At 42.8% G+C, this 25,027-nt stretch overlaps 1 protein-coding gene across 6 annotated transcripts in view; it reads left to right on the top strand.

Moving 5' to 3' along the window:
• LOC136578747 (ATP-binding cassette sub-family C member 5-like) overlaps positions 1–24,871 on the top strand; it is a 120,361-nt gene extending 95,490 nt beyond the window's left edge. For 5 of the 6 annotated variants that reach the window (XM_066578920.1, XM_066578924.1, XM_066578915.1 and 2 more), the window contains 6 exons: positions 7,352–7,541; positions 15,295–15,454; positions 18,451–18,529; positions 20,653–20,766; positions 21,650–21,814; positions 23,297–24,871. In XM_066578920.1, coding sequence (XP_066435017.1) covers positions 7,352–7,541; positions 15,295–15,454; positions 18,451–18,529; positions 20,653–20,766; positions 21,650–21,814; positions 23,297–23,416 — 828 coding nt within the window. In that variant the 3' untranslated portion in view covers positions 23,417–24,871. Of the gene's footprint in view, positions 1–7,351; positions 7,542–15,294; positions 15,455–18,450; positions 18,530–20,652; positions 20,767–21,649; positions 21,815–23,296 lie in introns of those variants that run through there. The other variant, XR_010786655.1, reaches the window with a different exon arrangement.
• The last annotated feature ends 156 nt before the right edge of the window (positions 24,872–25,027 follow it).

Genomic DNA, 25,027 nt, shown 5'->3' with positions numbered 1-25,027 from the left:
TGAGCGGTTGTTGCTTAGATGGGCCAACAGTTGCTTAGTTCTTAATTTTGCTACAAATCAACAGGCCAGCAACTTTTCGCTCAGTGCTTTGTTGGTGGCCCCATGTACACGGAATGATTATAGTCCAAATTCACTCTTTCCTACAAATCCGTGTAAAGGTACCTTAAAGGCAAACATCACACCAAGAGGAATGTGCCCACTTAGAAATCATGCAAGTGAAGTTATAAATTTACAAGAGCCATGATGAGGATGTAAAAAGACCTACTGTAAAATATACAGGTTAGATACCAGATACAGTAATTCGGTATTATTGTATCTTGTAACCACCAGGAAGCTAGAGGTTTGACAGGGCTTGGAAGCAGGAACGGCCCTGTCATACCCCTAGCTCCTGATTGGTGACTTCTTAAAAGTCCTAGCAGCACAGTATGTAGTGATGTTTGCCTTGGCTGGACGGTTAGGGATTAGTGTAGGTGTTAGGCTTACATTATTACCTGAAAAGGCTTCCATGTAGGAGACTAATTAATGTAAGCCTAACCCTAAAACACCCCTAACCCTCCTGGCAAGGCTAAAATCAAGGTACTGCTTGCGCGGAGAACAGGCTGCTTCTACATGTGGGTGGACTTACAGTGCTGCTCACAAAGGTAGATGAGTCATCCCCACTGGGGCTCTGAACCGCTTGGATGTGCGGACCAACGCCTCTCCGCTGCCTTCTTACCGGCCACTAGAAGGGAGAGGACCCGCGGACGTTCACACTGCTGGCAGGCGGTTACACTTCAGGTGAGAATACTGACAGTGGCCCCGGAAAGGGGAGGGCGCACTGAGCGCAGCACTGCGGCCGGCAGGCCACTGCCGCCGCTGGTGAGAGTGCCGCCGGGGACAGTGACAGCGGCCACGGTAAGGGGAGGCCACAGGCACAGCAGCGCTGATGGGAGGAGGCCGCCGCAGGGGACACTGCAAGCGCCGACAATGACAGTGGCTCCAGTAAGGGCAGCCCACAGCCAGTGTAGCACTGCCTTGGGGAGGGTGCCGCCGCCTGCAGTCACAGTAAGTCCAGCAGCACACACGCGGTATACTCACATGAGGATACCGCTGTGCTGAGTGGCAGGACCTGCTGTAAAGCAGAGAAATTACAGCCTATCAGGAACAGGGGGCGTCACCCCCCTGTCATTCACCAACTATCTTGTCACCACCCACACTTCTGGTGGTGACAAGATACAAGAATACCCAGTAATTCTTGCCTAAGAAGTAATTTTCTTTTGTAAAATATGTATACTTCAACTTCACGATAATATAGAATACTAACAATTTAGTCCTTCCTGACATATATGCATACACAGTGCTGTTGGGAAGGGCTTCTCAGCCTGCACCATCTACTTTGGAAGCTGACTCTAATGTATGTTTATCCTACCTCCCAAAAAATTGAACAAAAAGTGATCCAAATGTCTTATGTGTATGAAGATAGTACCAACAAAAACTACTGCACTTTATCCAAAAAAACAAGCCCTCACACGGCTCCATTGACTTAAAAAATGTTAAGGGTCTTTGAATGCAATGACACAAAAACTTAAATAAAAGTAGTAAAACATAAAAAAACCTATATACATTTGGTATCTCCAAAAATTGTACTGACCTGCAGAATAAAGTTAACAGACTTGATTTTTTTTACTCTCTTAGGGCGCCCACCCACTGGCGATTTTTTTCCCTGCGAAATTCGCTGCATTTTTTTTCTCTGCAGGGGTCTATGGGACTTGTAATGTTAAAATCGCGATCGCGCAAAATCGCAATTTACCGCGAAATCGCGATTTTGCGCGATCGCGATTTTAACATTACAAGTCCCATAGACCCCTGCAGAGAAAAAAATGCTGCGAATTTCGCAGGGAAAAAAATCGCCAGTGGGTGGGCGCCCTAAAAAGGTAAAACAATGTATCCCACAATTGTGGCTGTAGAAAAATATATTATCTCGCAAAAAACAAGCCCTTATATGTCAGTGCCAAAAGCTATGGCTCTCAGAAGGTAAGGCTGAAACCACAAAAGAAATTGCTGTGTTGTAAAAGCCAAATCTGCTGTGGAAGTAAGGGTTTAGACTTTGGCATCATTAGCAGCAAATACAAACACTTCTTCTTTGGAAGGGCTTCTATTTTCTGAAAGGGTGTTGGCTCTAAATCAAACTGTCATAAAGTTCCATCATGGATTATAGCAGAGTTAAAATTCCATTAACCTGGTGACGAAGCGCATAACTATGTTATTGGTGTTTTGTGTCCTAGGGAATAATCAGAAACATACCGTAGAACTCTTAGTAACCTCCCTGGTGATACTATAATGTGACAATAGTTCAATTACTTCTGCATTCTACATTTGGTCTTCTGGGAATTTTTTTTCTCTTGTGAAATTTTTTATTTTATTTTAAAAGATTATGCATCATTTTAGAATTGTATGGTGTAAAAAGCTGTTATTTTTGTAGATGACACCACCTGCAGGTTCTATGGTGATAAGACAGTTGTGGTTAGGGGAAGATCTAATTGATGAGACCCAGGGGCGTAACTATAGGGGATGCAGAAGATGCGGTTGCACCCGGGCCCAGGATCCTTAGGGGGCCCATAAGGCCTCTCTTCTCCATATAGAGAGCCAGTACTATGAATAAACCATTATAGTTGGGGGCCCTGTTACAGGTTTTGCATTGGGGCCCAGAAGCTTCAAGTTATGCCTCTGATAAGACCCACCAAGCTGTCCAACACAGGGATCACTGCTTGTTGAGTATATGCTCACAGTCTTGGGCATCATAGAAATATTTTGTTGTGCAAAAGTCATAGTAAAATTAGGGAATTCACAGTTTTCCTATGGAAAAGAGGGCAAGGGCAATTTTCAACCTGACATGTCAGATATTTTGCAAAGGTCACAAGACTGTGTAGTTGAGGCTGTAATTTTAAGGTGAATTAAATCCGACTACATGTCATGTAGCCTCATCTTTAAACTTATCTTACAAAAGCAGCCAGAGACCTGGATAGAATATATTAATATTATAATTAGGGATGAGCGAGTATACTCGTTAAGGCACTACTCGCTCGAGTAATGTGCCTTAGCCAAGTATCTCCCCGCTCGTCCCGAAAGATTCGGGGGCCGGCGCGGGGCGGGGAGCTGCAGGGGAGAGCAGGGAGGAACGGAGGGGAGATCTCTCTCTCCCTCTCTCCCGCTCGCTCTCCCCTGCTCCCCGCCGCAACTCACTTGTCAGCTGCGGCGGCCCCCGAATCTTTAGGGACGAGCAGAGAGATACTCGGCTAAGGCACATTACTCGAGCGAGTAGTGCCTTAGCGAGTATACTCGCTCATCCCTAATTATAATCATTAGACATAAGACATTAAAAAAATCATACTCCCCTTGTTTTATCTACTTTTTTGTAGTAATTGTGTTGCATATCTTCACCTCCATACAAAGTTTCTGTAGCCAAAGTGGTTTGATTGGAGAATTGCCAGTACTTTTCAGTGCATGTTTCTTAGGGTGCTTTCACATGGGCGGTTTCCACACGAGATTTCTGTGCATTGCAAGATGCACGGACATTGCACATGAAAAGAACCCAGTATTTTACATTCAGTATTTACATTTAAATGCGAGTTTCATGTGAGCGCAATGCAACTTTCTATTTTTTTTTACTATTGTAACAACATGTGATTTTTATGGGAAAATTGCAAGTGCACTGATCCGATACGTTTTTTTCGTAAAATCTATTGCACTTACATAGAAATTTGTGAGTCAACACTCAAGATATCACACTGCCAGTGTGAATGCACCCTAAGATGTTTAAAGCAACCCTGTGATTTTGGATCAAAATTTGGTCTAGAGACTGGAGAGTGGAAGAGGCATATTACCTGGACTTGATCTTTTTAGCTGCATTTTCTTTCTGCCAGTTTCAGTTCCCATTTTCAGGCAGCCAGAATGGCCGCAGTCATCTTTAGATTACCTGAGTAGGGATTATTAGGACATTATAGTACCAGTGTTTCTAGTGGCACATCACACACACAGTAGCTTGATTACCACACAAGACAAACACAGCTTGGCTCCTCCCACAGCAATGACATCATCACAGGTCCTTCAGCCCACCGGATCTCTGTGGTGATGGTGGTAGGTCAGTGTGTTCTGTCAGGACTGCTGAGTTGTGTAGGAAATTATAGTACCAGTGTTTCTGGTGGCGCAATGCGCCACACAACTTTGCTACATGGTCTATGCATTATGATCCCCACACATCACACACACAGCTTTGCTCCTCCCACAGCAGTGACATCACCACAAGTCCTTCAGCCCACCAGATCTCTGCGGTGGAGGTAGGTCAGTGTGTTCTGTCAGGACTGCTGAGTTGTGTCTGACATAATAGCGGCTTAGTTGTATTTACATTTTGTTATTTTTGTCATCCCCTTTTCAAGAGCCCTAACTGTAGTGTTCTTCTGTCGGTCAGACTCTGTGTTTTATATATGTTGCAGGACCTTCAATGATGTCACCAGGGGGCGGAGCGATGACATCAACAGGGGTGGAGCATAAGAATCACACACACATACATACATACATACTCACAGACAAGTGGTCGTTAGTAGTTTGATCACCTGTACTGCATTAGTAGTGTTAGGACTACCATTGCACGATACTTGCTTTGAGAATGTCCAGAGCTGTTCATGGGATCAACATTGGTCAATCCCAGTGCAATGCATAGTATGGCCATTTGGGTCACCCAAAAAAAGGGACCTGGAAAACGAAAGGATGGCTGAGAAGATCAATTAGAGGTAATATACCTCCTCTACCCTCTGGACCTGGGACAGAATTTTGTGCCAAAACTGGAGGGTCGCTTAAAACTAAGCAATGACAAAAATACTTTACCAGAAATCGATTTGCCTTCAATAAGTTAATAACATTAGCTGCAATATTCTGAGCCATATGGAGCTCACTGGTGCAGAGCAAAGTAAAATTATGAAATCATTTTTCTACTGGCTGTGAATCTACCCACATGCTGTGTTCACACTATGGAGTTAAACATTTCCGTTTTTTCCCCATTGGTTTCAATGGGTTTTCCAGCAAACAGAAAGCTTTCAGTTTGCTTCTATTCTATTAAGTTTCCATTTTTTATTAAACAAATAGCACACTCCAAAGTGATGTTTGTTTTTGTTAAATAATGAAAACCTAGGGGAATGAAAACAAACTGAATGCTTTCCATTTACTTTCCATTTTTTGGGAAACCTATTGAAATCAATTGGGGAAAAAAGGGAAACAGTTAATTCAATTTTATTTCTGTTTCTCTGCTTCAAAGTGGAGACAGAAAGCCCTAATGCCAGTATGAACACAGCCTTTGTTTTTTTTGTTAGCTGAGAATTTGATACATTGTGTCCAGTCCAGGCAGCACTCCATGTGCCAAATTCAGTAGCAGTAAGTGCATAAATGTGTCTGCTAGTCTGTAACAAAATACGAGCCTAGAACAACTAGACTGGATACAGGCAGACTAGCTATGTATAGATCTGCATTCTATGTAAACAAGAACGTTCTCAATCCCTCACAGCAAAGTCATATCTTGACTGGCATAGAATTGAAAAATAAAGTATATTACAGAGTTTTTGAACTTTTCATTTATACAAGGATTATACTCTAGTAATATAAAGCTTTATATCTGTGTCTCCATGTCCTTTTATACAAAATGAAGAACTCTGCATTCCACAAAGCGATTCAAGCAGCGTCGGTTTTATTGAGTTGACAATCCAAACAATGTGACATTTTGGCCCGTATGGATTTTTACCAAACATGATTGTTGCTGATGGAAAAAGCTTTCAGCAACAATTATGTTTGATAAAAGTCCATACGGACCAAAATGTCACATTGTTTGGATCGCTAATTCAATAAAACCAACGCTGCTTGAATCGCATTGTGAAGTACAGAGTTCTTCATTTTGTATAAATTTGGATTGGGACTCCTATTTTAGCACGCAGTATTGTTATACAAGTGCAGTCAAGTATTTGATTCCATTTTCTATTATATCATAGGAATTTTATTTAACCAGGTTACATTTAAATGTAAAGGAAATCTGTCACCATATTTTTGCAGCTCTCATTGGGAGCATCATAGGGTAGTGCCTGTCGCACTGATTACAGTGATATGTCTCCTTAATATATCTGTGCAATAGTTTTGGAGAAACTTAAACTTTACTAGTAGCACCCAGACACAGGACTATACCTGCATATTCATGAGTTGCAGGTTAGCCACATCCACACCATCCGCCAACTAATGATTGGCTACTCTCTTTCTATGCACAACAATAGGCAGACAGAGGACAATCAGTGGCTGGAGAGCAAGGTGGGTGTCGCTAGCCTGCAATTCATGAATGTCCAGGACGGTATTATTGTATCTTGTCACCACTTGAAGTAGTGGTGGAAACAAGATTGAAAGGGGGGGGGGGTGATACTCCCTGTACCTTATTGGCTGAAGAGCTGCCTGCCCTGCAGATCCTGGCAGGCCACTAAGTTTCTCCGCCGCGGTGGCACGAGATGCAGAGGATCCACAGCCAGCATTGGCAGGGGACGACAGCGGCAAGTGTGCGAGCGGTGGCATCCCCAGATGCTGAGGATTCAGAGGCAGGGGACAACAGAAACTTTCAGACAGCAGCAAGCGTGCCAGCGGCGCCGGCAGCGGCGGCAGGAGAGGCACAGCCCTGTTGAATCCCGCAATGGCAAGGGACAGAGCGCCAGCGGCAGGACACACAGAGCAATGAGGGACCGAAGGCACAGACTGACAGCGGACAGATGCCTCCAGCCTGGCAGGATCACACATTCAGCGGAGGTGCCAACTAACGCTTGGACCAGGGACTGCTGCTCCAGGGAAAGTAAGCTCCTAGCAGCAGTGTCTGTATGGGCTTTTGCGCTGCTCTGGACGGTTGGGGATTAATTTTTCTGTTAGGCTTAGATTTTTAACTGTAAATGCTTCCATGTTACACCTGTTACCTGTTCCTCCATCCAAGCCCTGTGAAATCCCTAGCTTCCGGTGGTGACAAGATAAAATATTACCGTCCAGGAGTACTTTAAGTAGTCCTCTATGCATGTGATGTTATTGATGAAAGGTAAGTTTCTCCAAAACTACTGCACAGATCCACCCAGCAGACATATCACTGTAATCAGTGTGAATGTCACTACCTTGTGCTGGCCTCAGAGAAGGGTGGAAAAAGATAGTGATAGAGTCTTAACTTTATAACTGCAAGACAAAATGCTTTTCATATAGTCTAATAGCCATATTAGAAGCTCTTGGCAAAAGTTTCTATTTGTGCATACCATTACTATGTAATATACTATGAGATTTCTGCTTAAAGTTCTATTTTTTAATCCCTCAGAATCTGGAATCAGAAACACCTCTTCATTTTCCAACAAATTCTCCACCAAAAGAATGGCCCCAAAATGGAGGGATTACGTTTGAAAATGTTGAAATGCGTTACCGTGACAGCCTACCTTTGGTTCTGAAGAAAATTTCATTTACCATTGAACCACGAGAAAAGATTGGGATAGTGGGAAGAACTGGGTCAGGTGTGTGTTCATTATGCTTAGAAGTATTTGTCACCATGTGTATTTCTGCTCTTTCTACTATTTTGTACTGGAAATTTGGTGACTAGGGTAACACTCAAATGGTAGCAGCACAGGCAGGTGTAAAAAAGGGTGATTATACCTACCCGATAATCGGGTTTCCAGGAGTCTCCACGACAGCACCACCTGAGACCGCCTCCTCCTGATAGGACAGGAACACACCGAGAGGTTAAAATCTCCCCCCCCTCCTCCCCTCCTCAGTGTATTATAACGAAACTGCCGGGGTAGGAGCTAACTAAAAATTTTTTTACCTATCTGGTATTTATTTATTCCTTTTTTTTTTCATACACCTATAACCTTTTTCTTCGGGAGGTAATGTACGGGTGCTGTCGTGGAGACTCCTGGAAACCCGATTATCGGGTAGGTATAATCACCCTTTTCCCAGGTCGTCTCCATAATAGCACCACCTGAGACGTATCAACTACAGTTATTTTAGGGTGGGATTGCCGCCGAGAGGACCTTACGACTGAAGGTCATGTCCTCGTCCGTCTAGCTGCACTTTTACACTGTAATGTTTGACAAAGGTATGTGGTTTTTTTCCACACTGCTGCCTTGCATATCTGCTCTACGGATGCCAAGCTATGCTCGGCCCATGAAGTTGCTACTGCCCTCGTGGAATGGGCTTTAAGAGCCGAGGGGGGCTCTCTCCCCAAGGTCCTATATGATTAGCTAATGGCCAGTCGGATCCACCTGGCTATAGAGCTTTTAGTCGCTTTTTTCCCTTTGTTAGGGCCTGAGAATTGGACCAACAGGTTGTCGTCCTGCCTCCATGGCCCTGTGCATCGATGTACCTCAGGACCGCTCTCCTGACATCTAAGCAGTTTAGGGCTCTCTCATCTTTTGGGTGATTATAGAATGAGGGGATTACTATGTTCTGGGCCCTGTGGAATGGAGACACTACTTTAGGTAAGAAGGTCGGGTCCGTCTTAAAGACTAATTTGGTGTCTGTTATCTTGAGGAGCGGGTGGCGGATGGATAGGGCTTGTAGCTCGCTGACCCGTCTGGCTGAGGAAATGGCCACTAGAAAGATTGTTTTAATTGTGAGCATTTTTATTGGGAGACCCTCAATTGGTTCGAAGGATTCCGCTGACATAGCCCCCAAGACCAGATTTAGATTCCAGTCTGGGCATATGTTGGTAGATCTAGGTCGCAACCTATCTGCCGCTGTCAGGAATCTACTGATCCACTTGTCTCCTGCTAGCTTAGTGTCGAACAGGGAGCTAAGGGCTGCCGTCTGGACCCTTAGGGTGCTCGGGGAGAGGCCCATATCCAGGCCCTCCTGCAGGAACTCCAGGATTAATGGGATGTCAGCGCCGCTGCTCGAGGAGTCCTTCCCCTGTCTCCAAGAGGTAAACCTCTTCCAGATTTTTTGGTAGATGCGGTTGGTTGTCTCTTTTCTACTTGCCATTAGTGTCCTGACTACCTTGTCCGAGAACCCCCTGCCCCTCAGTATGGATTCTTCAGTAACCAGGCTGTTAAATGGAGTCTGCTTATATCGGGGTAGTTCAAAGGCCCCTGTGTTAGTAGATTCGCTTGCGCCGGAAGGGTGATTGGATCCTGGATGCTTAGGTTTTTTAGGAGGCTGAACCAGCTCCTCCTTGGCCAAAAGGGAGCCACTAGGATCAGGGTGCATGCCTGTGACCTGAAGTGCTGCACCACCCTTGGGATTAACGGAATTGAGGGAAAGGTGTACACCAGTTCTCCTCCCCAATCTTGGCTCAGGGCGTCCACCGCTGTTGGCCGGTCCTCTGGTCTGAGAGAGAAGAAGTTCTCCATCTTGGCGTTTTGTCTGGATGCGAACAGGTCCAGCTGTGGGAGACCCCACCTGTCCGTTACGATCCGGAATGCCTCCTGGGAAAGAGACCATTCCCCTGGGTCTATACACCTTCGGCTGAGGAAGTCTGCCCTCTGATTCAGGGATCCCTTCAAGTGTACTGCTGATAATGAAAGGATGCGGCCCTCTGCCTAGGGAAAGATTCTTTGCGTAATGCCCTGTAGAGCTGGCGACCTCGTGCCCCCCTGGTGCCGAATGTGGGCTACTGCCGTGGTATTGTCCGATAGCACTTTTATGTGCTGGTTTTTTACTGCGTCCCCCAGGTGCTGGAGGGCCTTCCAGATTGCCTGTAGTTCTCTGTAGTTTGAGGACTGGTGTTTCATCCCCAGCAGCCATGGGCCCTGTAGGAGCTTGTCTCCGACGTGCGCTCCCCACCCCCAGGAGCTTGCATCTGTCGTGACCTGCACGGCCGGACTCAGTATCCAGTGGACCCCCCTTCGCAGATTTCCTGGGGACGTCCACCAGCGCAAGGATATTTTCACTGAATTCCTTATCTGCATTCTTCTTTCTAGTAAGGTTTGCTTGCCATCCCATGCTGAGAGAACCGCTGCTTGCAGAGGTCTGGTATTCGCCTGAGCCCGTGCTACCCCCGGGATGCATGATGTCAGGCTTCCCAGGAGGGACATAGCCTCCCGGATTGAGCATGACCGTCTCCAAAGGAAGGATTCTACTATCCTTTGGATCTTCTGCGCTTTTGACTCGGGGAGGAAGGAGCATTGAGCTTCTGAATCGAGTGTTATGCCTAAAAACACCTTCTCCCTGCTGGGGTCTAGGCTGGACTTCTCCAAATTTACTATCCATCCTAAAAACTGTAGCAAGTTGAGCCCCGTTGCCAGGTTTTCTGTTAGGAGCTCTCTGGACTCGGCTATAATTAAGATGTCGTCCAGATAGGGAACTATCAGAATCGATCTCTGCCTCAGATAGGCTGCGACCTCCCCCATGATCTTCGTGAAGATGCGGGGTGCCGAGGAGATTCCAAAGGGCAGGCATCTGAATTGGAGATGTCTTGTCCTCTTGCCCATCTCTAGCACGAACCTTAGGTACTTTTGTGAGTCCCTGTGGATTGGTACATGAAAGTAGGCGTCCTTCAGGTCGATTGATGCCATGTAGGCTCCCTTGGGGATCAACCTTACTGCTGAAGCGATCGATTCCATCCTGAACTTCCGATATTTGATGAAGGCGTTCAGGGGTTTTAGATTTATTATCATGCGTGAGCCTCCGCCCGGTTTCTTTATTAGGAAGAGTCTGGAGTAATGCTCCCAGATCTCTTCTCTTTGTGGCACGAAGGACACTGCCTTTAGACGTTGTAGGTCCCGAACTGCCTGCTGGAGCAGGTGCAGTTGTTGTGCTGGACCTCTGGTAGTAATGTATCTTCTCCTGGGGAGGGACACCAGTTCGATTCGGTATCCCTGCTGCAGGATCTCCAGGATCCACGGGCTCCTGCAAACCGAGGCCCATCGATCCGCAAAGCTCTGCAGCCTCGCCCCCACTGGGATGGCGTCAGGGCTTCTGTTTGGTTGGATCCCCCTTATGAGGATTGAAGAGGAAGTTCCTCCCTCTGCCCCCCTTGGGGTAACTCCAGCGGCCTGTCTTGCCCTTGCCCTTATACGGTTCCGGCTGTTGTACTGGGGCCCGGAAGAAGGTCTTCCCTTTACGCTGTTTCTCTTCTGGGAATCCTCTCTTTTTATCTGATGCCTTCTCTAGGATCTTGTCCAGATCCGGACCAAAGAGGAACTGGCCATGAAAAGGGAGCGAACATAATTTATTTTTTGATGCCAGGTCGCCTGACCATGACTTTAGCCACAGGACTCTTCTGGCAGAGTTGGTTAGAGCCGTTGCTTTGGCGGAGAGCTTCACCGACTCCGCCACTGCATCCGCCAAAACATTGGTGGCCATCTTTAGTATCGGGAGGGAATCTATAATTTGTTCCCTCAGTGTTTTATTTGAGATATGCAGCTCCAGCTGCTCTAGCCATACCCCCAGGGTTCTAGCGACACACATGGCTGTGACCCCTGGTCTGAGTGTACTGGCGGATGCCTCCCAGGATCTCCTTAATAGGCCCTCCGCCTTCCGATCCATTGGATCTCTCAGCTGCGTGGCGTCTTCAAAGGTCAAGGTTGTCCTCTTCGCCACCTTAGCCACTGGGACGTCCACTCTAGGTATTTCTTCCCAATTCGCGCATACCTCCTCCTCGAACGGATAGCGTCTCTTAACCCCCTTGGAGGAGAAGGATCCCGCGTCGGGTTTTTTCCACTCTTTGTGTATCATCTTGCAAATATTGTTGTGGCCCGGGAAGGTATGCTTCTATCTCTCCCCTAATCCCCCAAAGACCTCGTCTTGTATGTGCGGGGCTCTTTGGGTTCTTCCATCTTTAGCGTGGCTCTAACGGATTTGATGAGTTCCGCTAGGTCTTCTCTATGGAAGAGGTACTTTTTGTAGTCCTCTTCTTCTGAGGACTCCTTGAGCACCAGCTCTTCTGGTTCTGATCTCGAACTCTCTTCAAAGTCTGAGTGCTCCTCTGGGCTATACGCCATTTTCCAGTGTTTTGCCCCTGATGCCTCCGTTGGTGGTGTTTTTGGGGTCGTCAGGGCTGACCGTACTTCTTCTCAGATTAGCTTCCTGACGTCCTCGAGGAATCCCCCCCGGTTCCTCCTTGACTAGCTTGGCTATGCATGTTTTGCATAAAGACTTCACATGCGAAGCCGGTAGTCTTGCGCTGCATTCTGCGCATTTTTTCACTTTGGTTCTGGGAGGGGCATCCCTTTTATCCCCCGGCAGATAAACAAAATTTTTGCGTATAAGGATGCAACATTTACAATAACGTTTACGAATATGCATGACCTTGTTTGCCCCACTGGCTACTTACGGTTCCCGCTGCGGCTGAACATTCCGCAGCCTCTGGTGCTGGAGCACTCATATTTTGTTACTGGTGCTGCAGACACTCCTGGGGCAGTAAGCCAAACAGTCACTGAATTGTCCTTACCTGATCTGCGCCATCTTCTCTCAGGTTCCTGTTTTTTATTTTGAATTTGGCGCCTTTAAATTTAAGCCCTGCCCCCTCCGAGCGCCGGCCGAGCCTGTCGCGATGACGTCATTGCACTAGTCACATGGCACGGCACCCCGCCCCCCTCCACACTCGTTAAGGGGATCCAGAAAGCGCCGCGCTCGGTTCTATGCTGGCGTCTGAGGAGAGCTGGAGCCTTGCTTTGAACCCCCCATGGGCCGCCGCGGGAGGAACCTGGTCCGGGGGAACTACCCCATGTGGCGTCCCGGGAGTCGCTCTGCAGGAAGGGAGGACAGGCTGACCCATTGCCCTCCGATCTGCTGGTAAGCTCTTCAGGCTGGCGTCTCCACCAGCCCCTCTCGGTGATCCTGCCTCCTGGCAGGACAGGAAAAACACTGAGAAGGGGAGGACGGGGGGGGGGGGAGATTTTAACCTCTCCGTGTGTTCCTGTCTTATCAGGAGGAGGCGGTCTCAGGTGGTGCTGTTGTGGAGACGACCTGGGAAAAATTGCTTTTTTGTTTTGCCTAAATGTAAGACCATCAGCCCCAACACACAAGGATCTGTAGTGTGTGGCAAGGCACACATTGTCCAAATGTTGGCCAATGTCAGGATGTGTGTGTGGCGACACACAGAATGTCCTGATGCTGGCTAGCTTTTCCCTTCACTGCCTTCTGTGCTGTACCAGTCTGGGCAATGCCAGCAGTGAGATGACCTAGACCTTCAGCCATGCCAAGATAAACCAGCAGCACCCGCCTGCAGGGCAAAGGGAGTATATAGTATATAGGAGGGTAAACACAGGGGGCTCATAATATATAAAGGAGGGGGACACAAAGGTTATAATATATCAGAGTCGGGGAATGGAGGTCCATAGTATACAGTTGTGGGGGCACATAGGGTGTCATAGGAAAAAAAGAGGGAGGACAAAGGAGGTCTTAGCATATAGGAGATCCCTCTGTGTCACAGAGTGGGGTATACTGAAGGTTCATAGTATATGGGTGAGGGGCACAGGAGGGATTCATATTATATAGGGAGAGACACATTGGGGGTGTTATATAAGGGGGCAGGATTATAGTTTCAGTATATGGGTACTAGTCACGTATAGTATGATGGTAAATTCAGAATTCCGCATCGTTTTTATGTAGGAACAGTATGGCGGTACTATTTAGGTATAATATGATTATAGTATCCAGTGATGGCAGGGGGATGTTATCCAGTCACATTATATTAATTGGGAGTACAGTCCTCACCACTGAATACTGGAACCTCGCAGTGTGCTAGGCAGCAATGCTCTGTGTAAATGTCACTATTGGCAGCATTTACATTTATCAATCATGTCACTAATAATTATGTTTAATACATTGCAATTTACGAAAGATTAGATTTATCATTGATTTTCTCCTCAATTACTAACTAACTGTCATTACAGTTGCTCAGAAACAAGCAAATTGTGATGAGAATAAGTGGACCTTTAATGGGGGTGTAAATTTTCAGACTCAGTGCCCAGGGTAGTATGAGCTCTAAATACAACCCTTGTACAAGCTTCTATAGCAAAAATCTTTACTGAGCACTAAATTTCTATGTAATGTATATAATAGTATTATGATATTCTTTATTAGTGACGTTATTATTGCTTTATGCCCATTACCAGCCACTGTGCATTCCTTTTTGTGATGTAATGAAAACAAAGATCTGGTACGGTTTTAGCCAGCAGAGTCAAATGTGATTATTCTCAGCAAGAGAAACCACGTAATATTGTAGATATGATACCTTTTAGCGGACTCTCCGCTTCTGAGTTGCAGGCAACCTCCTAATTTGAGGAACCCTATAATCAGGAGTGCATTACCCTCTGACACACAAAAAGGAACTTATCCCTGTAATGTAAGGTGCTGTAAGACCTGCTCACATGTACTGACCACAGACTGGATACAAATCCCCAACACACAGCAGGACTACAAGATCCAGGGGACATTCACATGTTCCACGTCTGATGTCGTGTACCTGATCATGTGTAGTAAATGTCCTGTTGGGCGTCTTCATGTTGGAGAAACAGGGCAAAAACTGAAAGCGAGGATGAGATCTCATCGCCATACAATTAAACAGAGGAAGACAGAATTACCTGTGGTTGAGCACTTTTCTAACCATGGACATGACATAGGAGAAATAAGAGTTTTGATACTAAAGGGTGGTTTCAAGTCACAAAGCCATGGAAGAATTTGGGAATATAAATTTCTAACAACTTTTGACATGTTCAATGAAGGATTGAATTATTGCCAAGGTTTTATGGGTGAATGGCACGTATAAGACATCTATAACACAGATAAGACTGCTGGCCTGGTGAACTCCCTCTAACAGTAATTCAGGGACCATAAACTTTCACTCCCTTATCAGTGTCTAGTTAAAAATGTTTGTGTACCCATTGCAGCATTCCTGGCCTGACGACCCCCCCAACAGCAATTCAGGGACCATAAAACTTTCACTCCCTTATCAGTGTCTAGTTAAAAATCTTTATGTCTGTTTCTGTATTCCTTTTAAGTGCAAACCAATCACATCCATGTCTGTGCCTTGTCATAAGTGTGTATAAATATTCATGCCTCTTCGGATCTATTCCATTTTAGCCTGAAGAAGAACCCGAAAGGTTCGCAAGCTCGCTATAACATCATGTATTCTTGTTAGCCATTAAAAGGTATCATATCTACAAGATTACATGGTTTGTCTTGCTGGGAACAATCTTTTTGTGATGTTTTATTGTTCAGCGTTATTATTCATCTGTCAGTATTACATGTATCCAGTTTGATCTCACCCAACATATCATGATACAGATATATTAACCAATGCTGTATCATGTCTTTTGTGAACAGGTAAATCGTCCTTGGCAATGACGCTTTTTAGACTGGTCGAACTATCTGGAGGTACAATCAGCATTGATAATGTCCAAATTGACAAAATTGGACTTCTGGATCTAAGGAAAAAACTTTCCATCATCCCTCAAGAACCAGTTCTTTTTGTTGGAAGTGTCAGGTAGGCCATAGTAAATATATATTTTCTAGTTTACTGTGCATTCAAATTATCACATTGAGTGTTTATATGTGCTATTGAAAGAATAGTTCTAGTGGGCATAGCCTTATATATAGAAAAAGAAAAAGTTTGCTATGTTTGAGCTCAAACAACACTCATGCACACAAAAAAGCAGTACATGAAAAAATTGCTCCCCCAAACAAGGTAAAACATAATAACTGAATGTATTTTATTATGTCCAAAAAAAGAACAACATAAAAGAGCAAGAAAATTAAAAACAGTATGAGTAGTATATATATCACAAAATTGAATTGTGACACCTTAAGCCTCCAAAAATCAAAATATGACAGTGTATATATGCAGATGTGATAAACTTTTCACTGAAGTAATAAAGTGCAATAAATTCATGCAAATGGCAAGATGGAACAAGACCTCTGCAGCGCCACCTATTGGAAGGCAGCATTCCTGCAAATCAATGCCAAGCCTTTTAACACACCTTGTAACAATGACAGGATATATGAGCCAAAGCCATAGTGCTCTCCTGAAAGAAAAGATAAACTATGAACAGACAGACTGTTTTGGGGGTTTTGCCCCTCATCAGTGAGCAGTAGGTTGCTGGTCTGGCTAGGCAAGAGGCCTATGATGTAGGTCGGAAGGGGTATGGTTTCTCCTTAGGGAGAGCACCTAGTGAGACAAATTATAAGGCTAATGTATGCAAATGGGAAGGTGGAAAAATTCCTCTAACATGCCACTTATTGGAACATAATAGTTTTGCAAGTCAATGTCAAACACTTGAACAATCCTTATCAACTCACAAAAGGAAGCAGAGTCATATACTACTTTGACAAATATATATTCCAGTCTTTATTTAAAAAAAAAAAAACACTCATAAAAGCCTCACATATTGTCAAATTTTGGAGATGGAAAAAGATTCTTATGTCCAAAAAATACAAACATTAGGAACACTGGAAAGAGACATTAATGAGGGATATTACTGCTCATCATTCCAAAATGGATAACCACATATAATACATCAAATATAGGTAAGAAAAGGGGGAAAGAAAAGGAGAATGAATATTGCACCATGCTCTGTCATCCCCCCCACATCATACGCAAAGTGTCAGTGCACACTACAAAGGGAGAACCTGCAGTACTGTATCCCACAGTAAACTATCCAACTATGGTAAAGTCAACAAAGGATTAAACAGGCAGTACACAGGGTGATAATCACTACCTACTATACAAACCCCACCTCAATATTTGCCACATATAGAATAATAGTAGCTAAAAAATTAAATAATCATAAATATACAGCACATCTCACCCATGTGGTGTCACTCCAGTATGTCCCGCTCCCATAGGTGAGGGCCTTATGATGTAGGTCAGGAAGGGTATGGTTTCTCTATAGTAGAAACACCTAGTGAGCAGACCTATAAGGCCACCTTTGGGAAATTAATACAAACGGATGAGGGGCAAAATCTTCACAAAATTTGTTGCAACCTCACAACAGGGGCTGGGTGGCATATAAAGTTACTGCACATGTTTAGACGTATTTATAGATGCAACAAATTTACTGATAGTGTGACTTTTGGTAAATTTGTAACATTTTACACTGGAGAAGGGGGGAAAAAGCATGCCGGAAAACAGACATCAAAAGTTCACCTGATGATTAATCCCCACCAGAATGCTTGACTGTACAACTGCTATGCAGACTTTGGCCATGAATGTGTAGGGCTGCGTTGATTTCTTATATCAGCGCAGTGAGATACAGATTAAGGGTACGTTCACACGTAGCGGAATTGGTGTGGATTTTATGCAGCAGAAAATCCGCACCAAAATCCATGTCATATTCTACATCCAAAACTGCTTCAGAATCCACAGCATTGGTGCATATTTTGCTGTGGATACACAGTAGACTTCACTCCTTCAATTGAAAGGGTGGAATCTCTTACGGGTCTGTTTCAAAATCCACACCAAATAGTACAGATTTTGATGCACATTTTAGTGAGGATCTGGACCAAAAGCCACAGCTTAAAATATGTTGCAAATTTTTTTGGACATCCACACAAAAATCCACTATGTGTGAACACACATACCCTAACGATGCAACCATATATACTATACCAGTGCATATAGAAAAGGGGGACAAGGCCACTCTCATATGAGCGTTTCTAAAAACACTGCGTTTTTTTGTGCAGCAAGAACAGAGGCAAGCAAGCTGATGATGTCACACCTTTTTTGCACGTGTTCAATACACTGCATAAAAACGCTAGAGTGAGAGGCCCCATTGAAATGCATGGAGCGTTAGTGCAAAAATCACAGAGATCATACAACAGAGTACAATTTTGGACATCATAAAATATATTTTGTTATTATACATAAACTTTTCGGGAGTGCGCATTTTTTCATGTTCTGCCTTTTTGTGTGCATAAGAGTGTTGATAGATATTACCAAAAGCTGGTCAGTGAGGATATAACTATGCAAAGAATAGCTAATGATGTTGGTGTGATTATAACATAAGTTAATTACTAAGGACAGGTTCAGTCTGTTAAGCTCTATGTTGAGCTTTCCATTCTAGGATTCCATTTAAATACTTGAAAATTGCATTTAAATGGAACTCCTAGCAGAACCATTGACTTTATTGAAGCAAACAGAGACCAAAGCTGCAAACCTTGGCCTCCATTTGACCTAGTTTCCGTTCTTTCCCCCTTTTTTGGAGGACACAATAGCACAGTCAACTATTGACTATTGTGACCTCTAAAAAAAGATACAAACTAACAGAAACCAAGGCACACAGACACCAAAGTTTGTTCCTTTGGTCTCCGTTTTTCTCATTAAAGTCCATGGTTCTACGTTTGGTACCCTATGAATACTGTTGTTTGTGTAAGTAAATAGATTCCCGGGATGGAAAGCTCAATGTAGAACTTAAATACAGACTGAACCTACCCTAACACTATGTGGTATGTTGAATATATACCAAAATAAGTAATACTTTTTAGGTGGAATTTGGACCCATTGAATCAATACACAGATGAAGAAGTGTGGAATGCATTAGAGAAGACACATATGAAACAACGCGTATGTATAAATTACACACTGCCACCTTGAGGAAGCTTTCACCATCACAAGCGTCTTCCTAACACATGACCATTCTTCAACCAAGTTTGCAATTGTATCATTCTATATTTATCATTTCGTAATGAGCTATAACCACGTCCTTCACAATATAGAAGATGTTAAGAATGTTGTAGTATGTAATATGTAATTTCGTTTATCAAGAACTTACAACATGGCCAGTAAGTAATGTGTACATTAATATACTTGTAGGAACAAGTAATATTCATATATTCTTTTTATTTCTACATTATCGGAAGCTGTATAATTATATAAGGGAATTATACTGCCTTTATTTCTGATGTCTTACATATCACACTGTCATTATATGGCATGCATATATGCAGCAATGTACTTTCCATATCATGCAGGTAGATACCCCAAAACAGCCCAGGCAACAAGCAATGGAGTAAAAGTTAAATTATGGTAGTTTAAGCCTCTTGGGTTTGGTGTACCAAATCAGCCATAGCATTAAAATACTTACCCTATAATGTGTCCCCTACATGTTCTGACCCATTGAGACAAGTCAACATCTTGAACTCTTTGTCATATTCCTTACACCATTCCTAAAACAACTTTTGCAGTGTGGCAGGTTGCTTATTATTCTGCTAAGAGAACATTAGTGAATATTGTTGCCGGCAAGGAGTGTACTTGGTATGTAACCATATTTAGGTAGGTTTTGCAAAGATATAACAGCACTGGATAAGAAATAGGATGGTGCAGGCCCAATAACACTTTATACAAGGCGCTTGTAATAATTATAGAAGACGACGCATGGGTAACACTCCAAATCAAAGATCCTTTTATTGACACTAGTGCAATATTTCAGTTCATACTGAGCTCTTCTTCAATAGAAAATTTTAGGTAGGTGGCACATGTTAAAGTAACACTCACATAAATTCCAGAACAAAAGGTTTTCCTGCAGAACATTGTCCAGAGTATCACATTGCTTCCACTGGCTGTCTCCATGATGTAAAAGAAAATGTGATTAATCAAGCTAGGTTACTTTGTCTATTGTAGTAGGTGCTTTTGGTGATGTAGGATCATCAACACAAGTACTCTGCCTGATCTGCATCTACAAAGCGTCACACACAGTAAGCTGTGACACACTAGGTGTTGTCATAACTGTCTATTATTACCAACGTTAAAGGTGTTTTCCAAGATTAAAATATAAAAAAAAATTACAGGGCAGATAACAGTGTAGACCAAAGAAAAAGCCATACTCTTCCAAAGCTTCCCCATTCCAGCACTGCCTCTCCGATCCCAGAAGTGGCTGCTAAATGAATGGCATGTTGACCGCATGTGCGCAAAGTGCTTGTGACCGCAGAGGCCAGTGATTGATGAGTGATGGAAATGAATGCAGCAGTCATGTGCTGTTCAAGATTAGTCCAATGGAGACTGGAGAGCCAACGTGAGAGCAGGAAGGTCACTGGAAAGGTGTGTACGGCTTTTTAAAAATTTTCCCCAGTTATCTTCCCCATCATTTTTTTAATTGTGAAAAAACCCTTTAACTTGCTCAGCAATGTTTGCTGCTGTAGGTCTTCCTTGGGATTGGACCGAATGGGCTAGCATTTGTTCCCTACGTGCATCAGTGAGCTTTGGTTGTCCTTCCTTAAACCACTTTTGGTAGCTACTAATTGTTCCATACTGGGAACAGCCCACAAGACCTGCTGTTTTTGAGATGCCATCACAATTTGGCCCTTGTTAGAATTGCTCAGATCCTTACACTTGCCCTTTTTTCTGCTTCCAACTCATCAACTTCAAGAAGTGACCCCTAACTTGCTGTTTAATATATCCCACCCCTTGACAGAGGTACCATTGTCTCAAGGTAATCCGGGTAATTCATGTCATCTGTCAGTTGTCTTAACGTTACAGCCGATCAGTGTTTACAATGTAGCCCAGAATCAGCATAACATTTCTTTGGTCCTATATGTATTATATATATATATATATACATACATACATACATACATACATACATACATACATACATACATACATACATACATACACACACACGCACAAAATGGTAAAAATAACAAATATCTATTTAAAATACTAACAAATATACCTTTTCTACATTTTAGGTTGAACAGCTTCATGGAAAGCTATATGCTGTTGTGACTGAAAATGGTGGCAATTTCTCAGTTGGAGAACGTCAACTTCTGTGCATGGCACGGGCTTTACTTAGAAATAGTCAGGTATGTGGACAAAGTACAGGAGTACAGTGGGTGTGCTGTTTATTATTCATGGCAGACCTGGAAACATTGGAATTGATTAACAATAGAGAAGTTGTATCGTTTCACCATGATTTTTGAAGTGTGTTTTAGGATCTGCTGGAATATCTGAAATATATTTAAAATAGAATCTAATATTAAATAACGCACAAGCAAACTCTGCATTTGTACACTTCTTCAAGGCCTATTCACATCACTTTTGGCTATCCAGTTATAACACCCATATCATTCTTGCTGTCTTTTTTAAACAGATCTGATAATGGATCTATAGGTTTTAAATGGGCTTCATAAAATGTAAACGTCTTTGGCTCCAGTAGTTTCTGTCCGTATTACATGCATATTTTTTACAGACGTAGTACAGACAGCATACAACACTATTGATTTGTATTAGTTATTCAGATATGTGTTTTTATGTGCGTAAAAAAAATTGCAGCTTGTCCTATCTTGCTCTGTATCATGGACCGAAATCGCCCATTAAAGTCTATGGGATCATATATCAAGTTTTGTTTTCTCTATGTTCCCAGGAGACAGTGGAGGAAGAGGGAAGGGGGGGGGGGGGGATAAAGTGGAATCAATTGGGACATTGTGAGTTGTTTGTTTTGGGGTTTTTTTGCACCAAAAACGCACATACAGAAGTAGTGAAAACAGTGCATTTTTCACAGCCCAAATGGCATATGCTCACGTGAATGAGGCCAAAGTGAAATGGAGCTCCCACTTTCATTAGAGATTTATGGCGTAATATGTGTATATGCCATAAATGTCTAAGATGGGGACACCCTTCCATATGTTTTTACATTTTACGTGATTGTCTGATAACTTTTTCTAAGACAATTCTTTTTTTAATCAGATATTACTGCTGGATGAAGCAACTGCAGCAATTGACAATGACACCGATGTACTCATTCAAGAAACTATTAAAGATGCATTCAGTGAATGCACTGTGCTCATTATAGCTCATCGTCTTAATACTGTGTTCCATTGCGACAGAATAATGGTTATGGACCATGGAAAAGTAAGTAGCAATATTTATGTCGGATTATTAGTTATATTTGTTATAAGTAAAAAAAAAAACAATGGCAGAATTTGTGTTTTTTCACAAAGTCCCTACCCCCCACCTAATAAAAAAAAAATAAAAGTTATACAATATACCTTAGTATAGTTATATACCTCAAAATAGTACCAATAAAAACAACAGCTCATCATGGAACGAACAAGTCCTCATATGGCTATGTCAATGTAAAACCATGGTTTTTGAAAAGTGGAGATGATAAAATAAATAAATAATCACTGTCCTTAAAGGCCTTTTCTGGGACTAAATTATTGATGACCTATCCTCAGGATAGGTCATCAATAGTTGATTGATGGGGGGCTACCACTTGGATCGTAGTAGACCCCGATCCAAGGCTGCAGACTCTTCTCAGGTCACGTTCATTGCTCACATGGCCTAAGAGTAGATCAGTCTTATTCACGTGAATATGACTGAGCTGCTATACCAGGCATGACCACTATACAGTGTACAGTGCTGTGCTTTGTACAGACTGAAGAAGCCTTGGCGCTCACCCGAGCTGCAGTATTCACTGATTAACTATTGATGATCTAGCAGTATCCCGAGGATATGTCATCAATAGTTTAGTCTCAGAAAACCTCCTTAAGTATCAAACTAGGCCATGTTCTTAAGGTGTTGAAGTACAATTACCAGCAAAATCACTTGCTGTATAGAAAGTTCCTTTGTCCCTTTTTATCATATAACTCTACCTGTAGTAAATTGATAAGTCATTGCCAAAAAATTGTGAGAAATCCTGACTAGGCAGAACTTCAACTGAAGCGGTGATTATATACAGAGATTACAAACTCTTTTTTCTTTATACATACCACAGCTGCAGGTAATTAATTAGCGTCCTTGTACTTAAGATGGACTAAGGTTTTGGGAGCTCACTCTACTCTTCCCCAGTTAGGGGCCTTTTACATGGGCCAAAAGCAGCCATTTGAGGAGCGTCAATCAACGAGATTGGGTCTCGTTAAAATGGCCTTTACACAGACTGATGCAATCTGCATTGCGACGGTGACTGTTCATTCCCAATATAGTATCGGCTTTGTTGGCAGCACATACCCTGTTTACATACCTTTGTTCATTCATCGGCTGATCAGGTGGAACACTGCATGGCCCGATAATTGCTCAAATGAACATTCATACCAATGCTCATGCCTGATCGGGCCATGTAAAAGGGCCTTTGGACTCCAGGCCCTTTTCGGACTTGTAAAAAAAAACAAAAAACTTTTTAGCCAAACACTTCCCATAGCCTAAGACACATATGATAGAATTTTGAGGGGAAATCTTCCTTCAATGGCTTCCCCATCATTGTCACACAACACATAAAGTACTTAGACATATTATGTAATATTCATTTTCTGAAAACCAAGTGACAATTTTGTTATAGTGATGTATAGAACAATCTATTCTTAGTTATTTTTTTTCATTTATCTCTTTTTAAAGATCACGGAGTTTGACCGGCCGTCAGTACTGTTGTCGAAGGAAAACTCTACATTCCATGCCATGGCTGCTGCAGCTGAAAGAAGATCGTTTTTGACCAACAGTAAACAGAACCTAATTTAAGGAATCATATCTGTGGCATCATAGGACAAATGAAAGGAATTAAACTCACAATACACAGACATTACATGGCCAATTAATTTACAGGTCTAGATATAGAAAAACACTAAAGGTGTCCATATACCTTCAATACCGGTCAGCCGAGACACCTGTTTCTGTCAGATCCCCCATACACATGAATACTCAGTTCATGTATTTTTAATAGGCGGAGAGGAGTAAGCCTCAACTAAACTGCTCTTGTGAGGCTTATCTCCTGGGAGAGCGAAAGTATTAGGTGTTGAAATTCAGCATGCCCGATTCTTCTTTCGCCTGACATCTCTCAGGTGAGCGTACAGAAACCCCATACACATATGATAGTCCTATGAAAATCGTTGGGTTCGGACATCTTTTCTATAATGGGTGGGGGCCTTTAGACTTGAAAAAACAAAGCAAGTGTTACCAGGCTTATATCTGTTTGAACATTTTGTTTGAACCCTACATATACTCAGGGGTGGTAAGACTGTACTGTCTTCCAGTTGTTGTTGTCATTTCTGTCTATACACATGATTATGTAAGTTACTACAGGCACAGATACATGGGTTTGTCCTAGAAACACACCGGTATGGCTCATTACACCCACATTAAATAATGTGCAACAAGGGAGCCTTTTGGTGGGTTTCATATCTGCACCCGGGGTTCCACTTTCCTGCTCTGTTCAGGGAGTAGGAAATAGGAATCCCCGAAGTTCAACGGCTCCATCTCTGGACAAAACCAAACAGTGCCGAACAGACCCCATTGACTATAATGGGGTCCATCTGCTTTCCATCCAGCTACCTGGCTTTTGGATGGAAGAAAATGCTGCACATAGCCCTTTTAGGCTATAAGTGTATTTAATGTGTGCAAGATATGAAATGGTACTGCACACTAGACTATAGACAGTGAAACATTTATTATAGTTAATGCATTGAATAAAGTGTCATATTTTGGACATAAATGACGTTGGAAATACAGTATATTTGAAGGTAGATTCTTTGTAAAAGCTGAATCTGTATGTACAAAAAAATGTACATCACTACTACATTACAATGGAATGACAATTGCTATTTTCTTGACTTCAGTTAAAAAAAAACAAAAAAAACCCTTGTTCATTGATCACATTGATGAAACTACCAGCATAAATCAAAAATAATTTGCTGGCCAATAAGTTGATATTTGATTCAGCATAAAACTAAAGTGCGAACATGATAATGCTGCCAGAAGTGAGCGCTAAATTCTATTTCTCTTTTAAGCAATCATGCATTAGCCATGTGCCATCAGACAGGGATCACTACCTGCAGACACTTTGTATTATAAGCGAGAAATTGTATTTTGTATTTCATGATACTGCATAGATTTGCTGTTCGTATTGTTTGGAGACCTTGTTAAATTTTGTATTTTAGGTTGACAGATATTTATTAAATGTAATTTATTTCATGAAAAGCTTGTTTCATTTGTTAATATGGTTTATAGGGGGTCTAGACAAAATACAGCACTAGCAATGTATCCATGTAAGATCTGCTGGAGAAAGTAGGCAACGTTTCTTCTAGCCGGTCTACAGTATACCAACCAGTCCTACTAACCATAGGTAACTAGCAC

This window comes from Eleutherodactylus coqui, chromosome 1 (genome assembly GCF_035609145.1).
Source record: "Eleutherodactylus coqui strain aEleCoq1 chromosome 1, aEleCoq1.hap1, whole genome shotgun sequence".
Classification (NCBI taxonomy): domain Eukaryota; kingdom Metazoa; phylum Chordata; class Amphibia; order Anura; family Eleutherodactylidae; genus Eleutherodactylus; species Eleutherodactylus coqui.
This window is presented reverse-complemented; position numbering and strand designations above follow the sequence as displayed.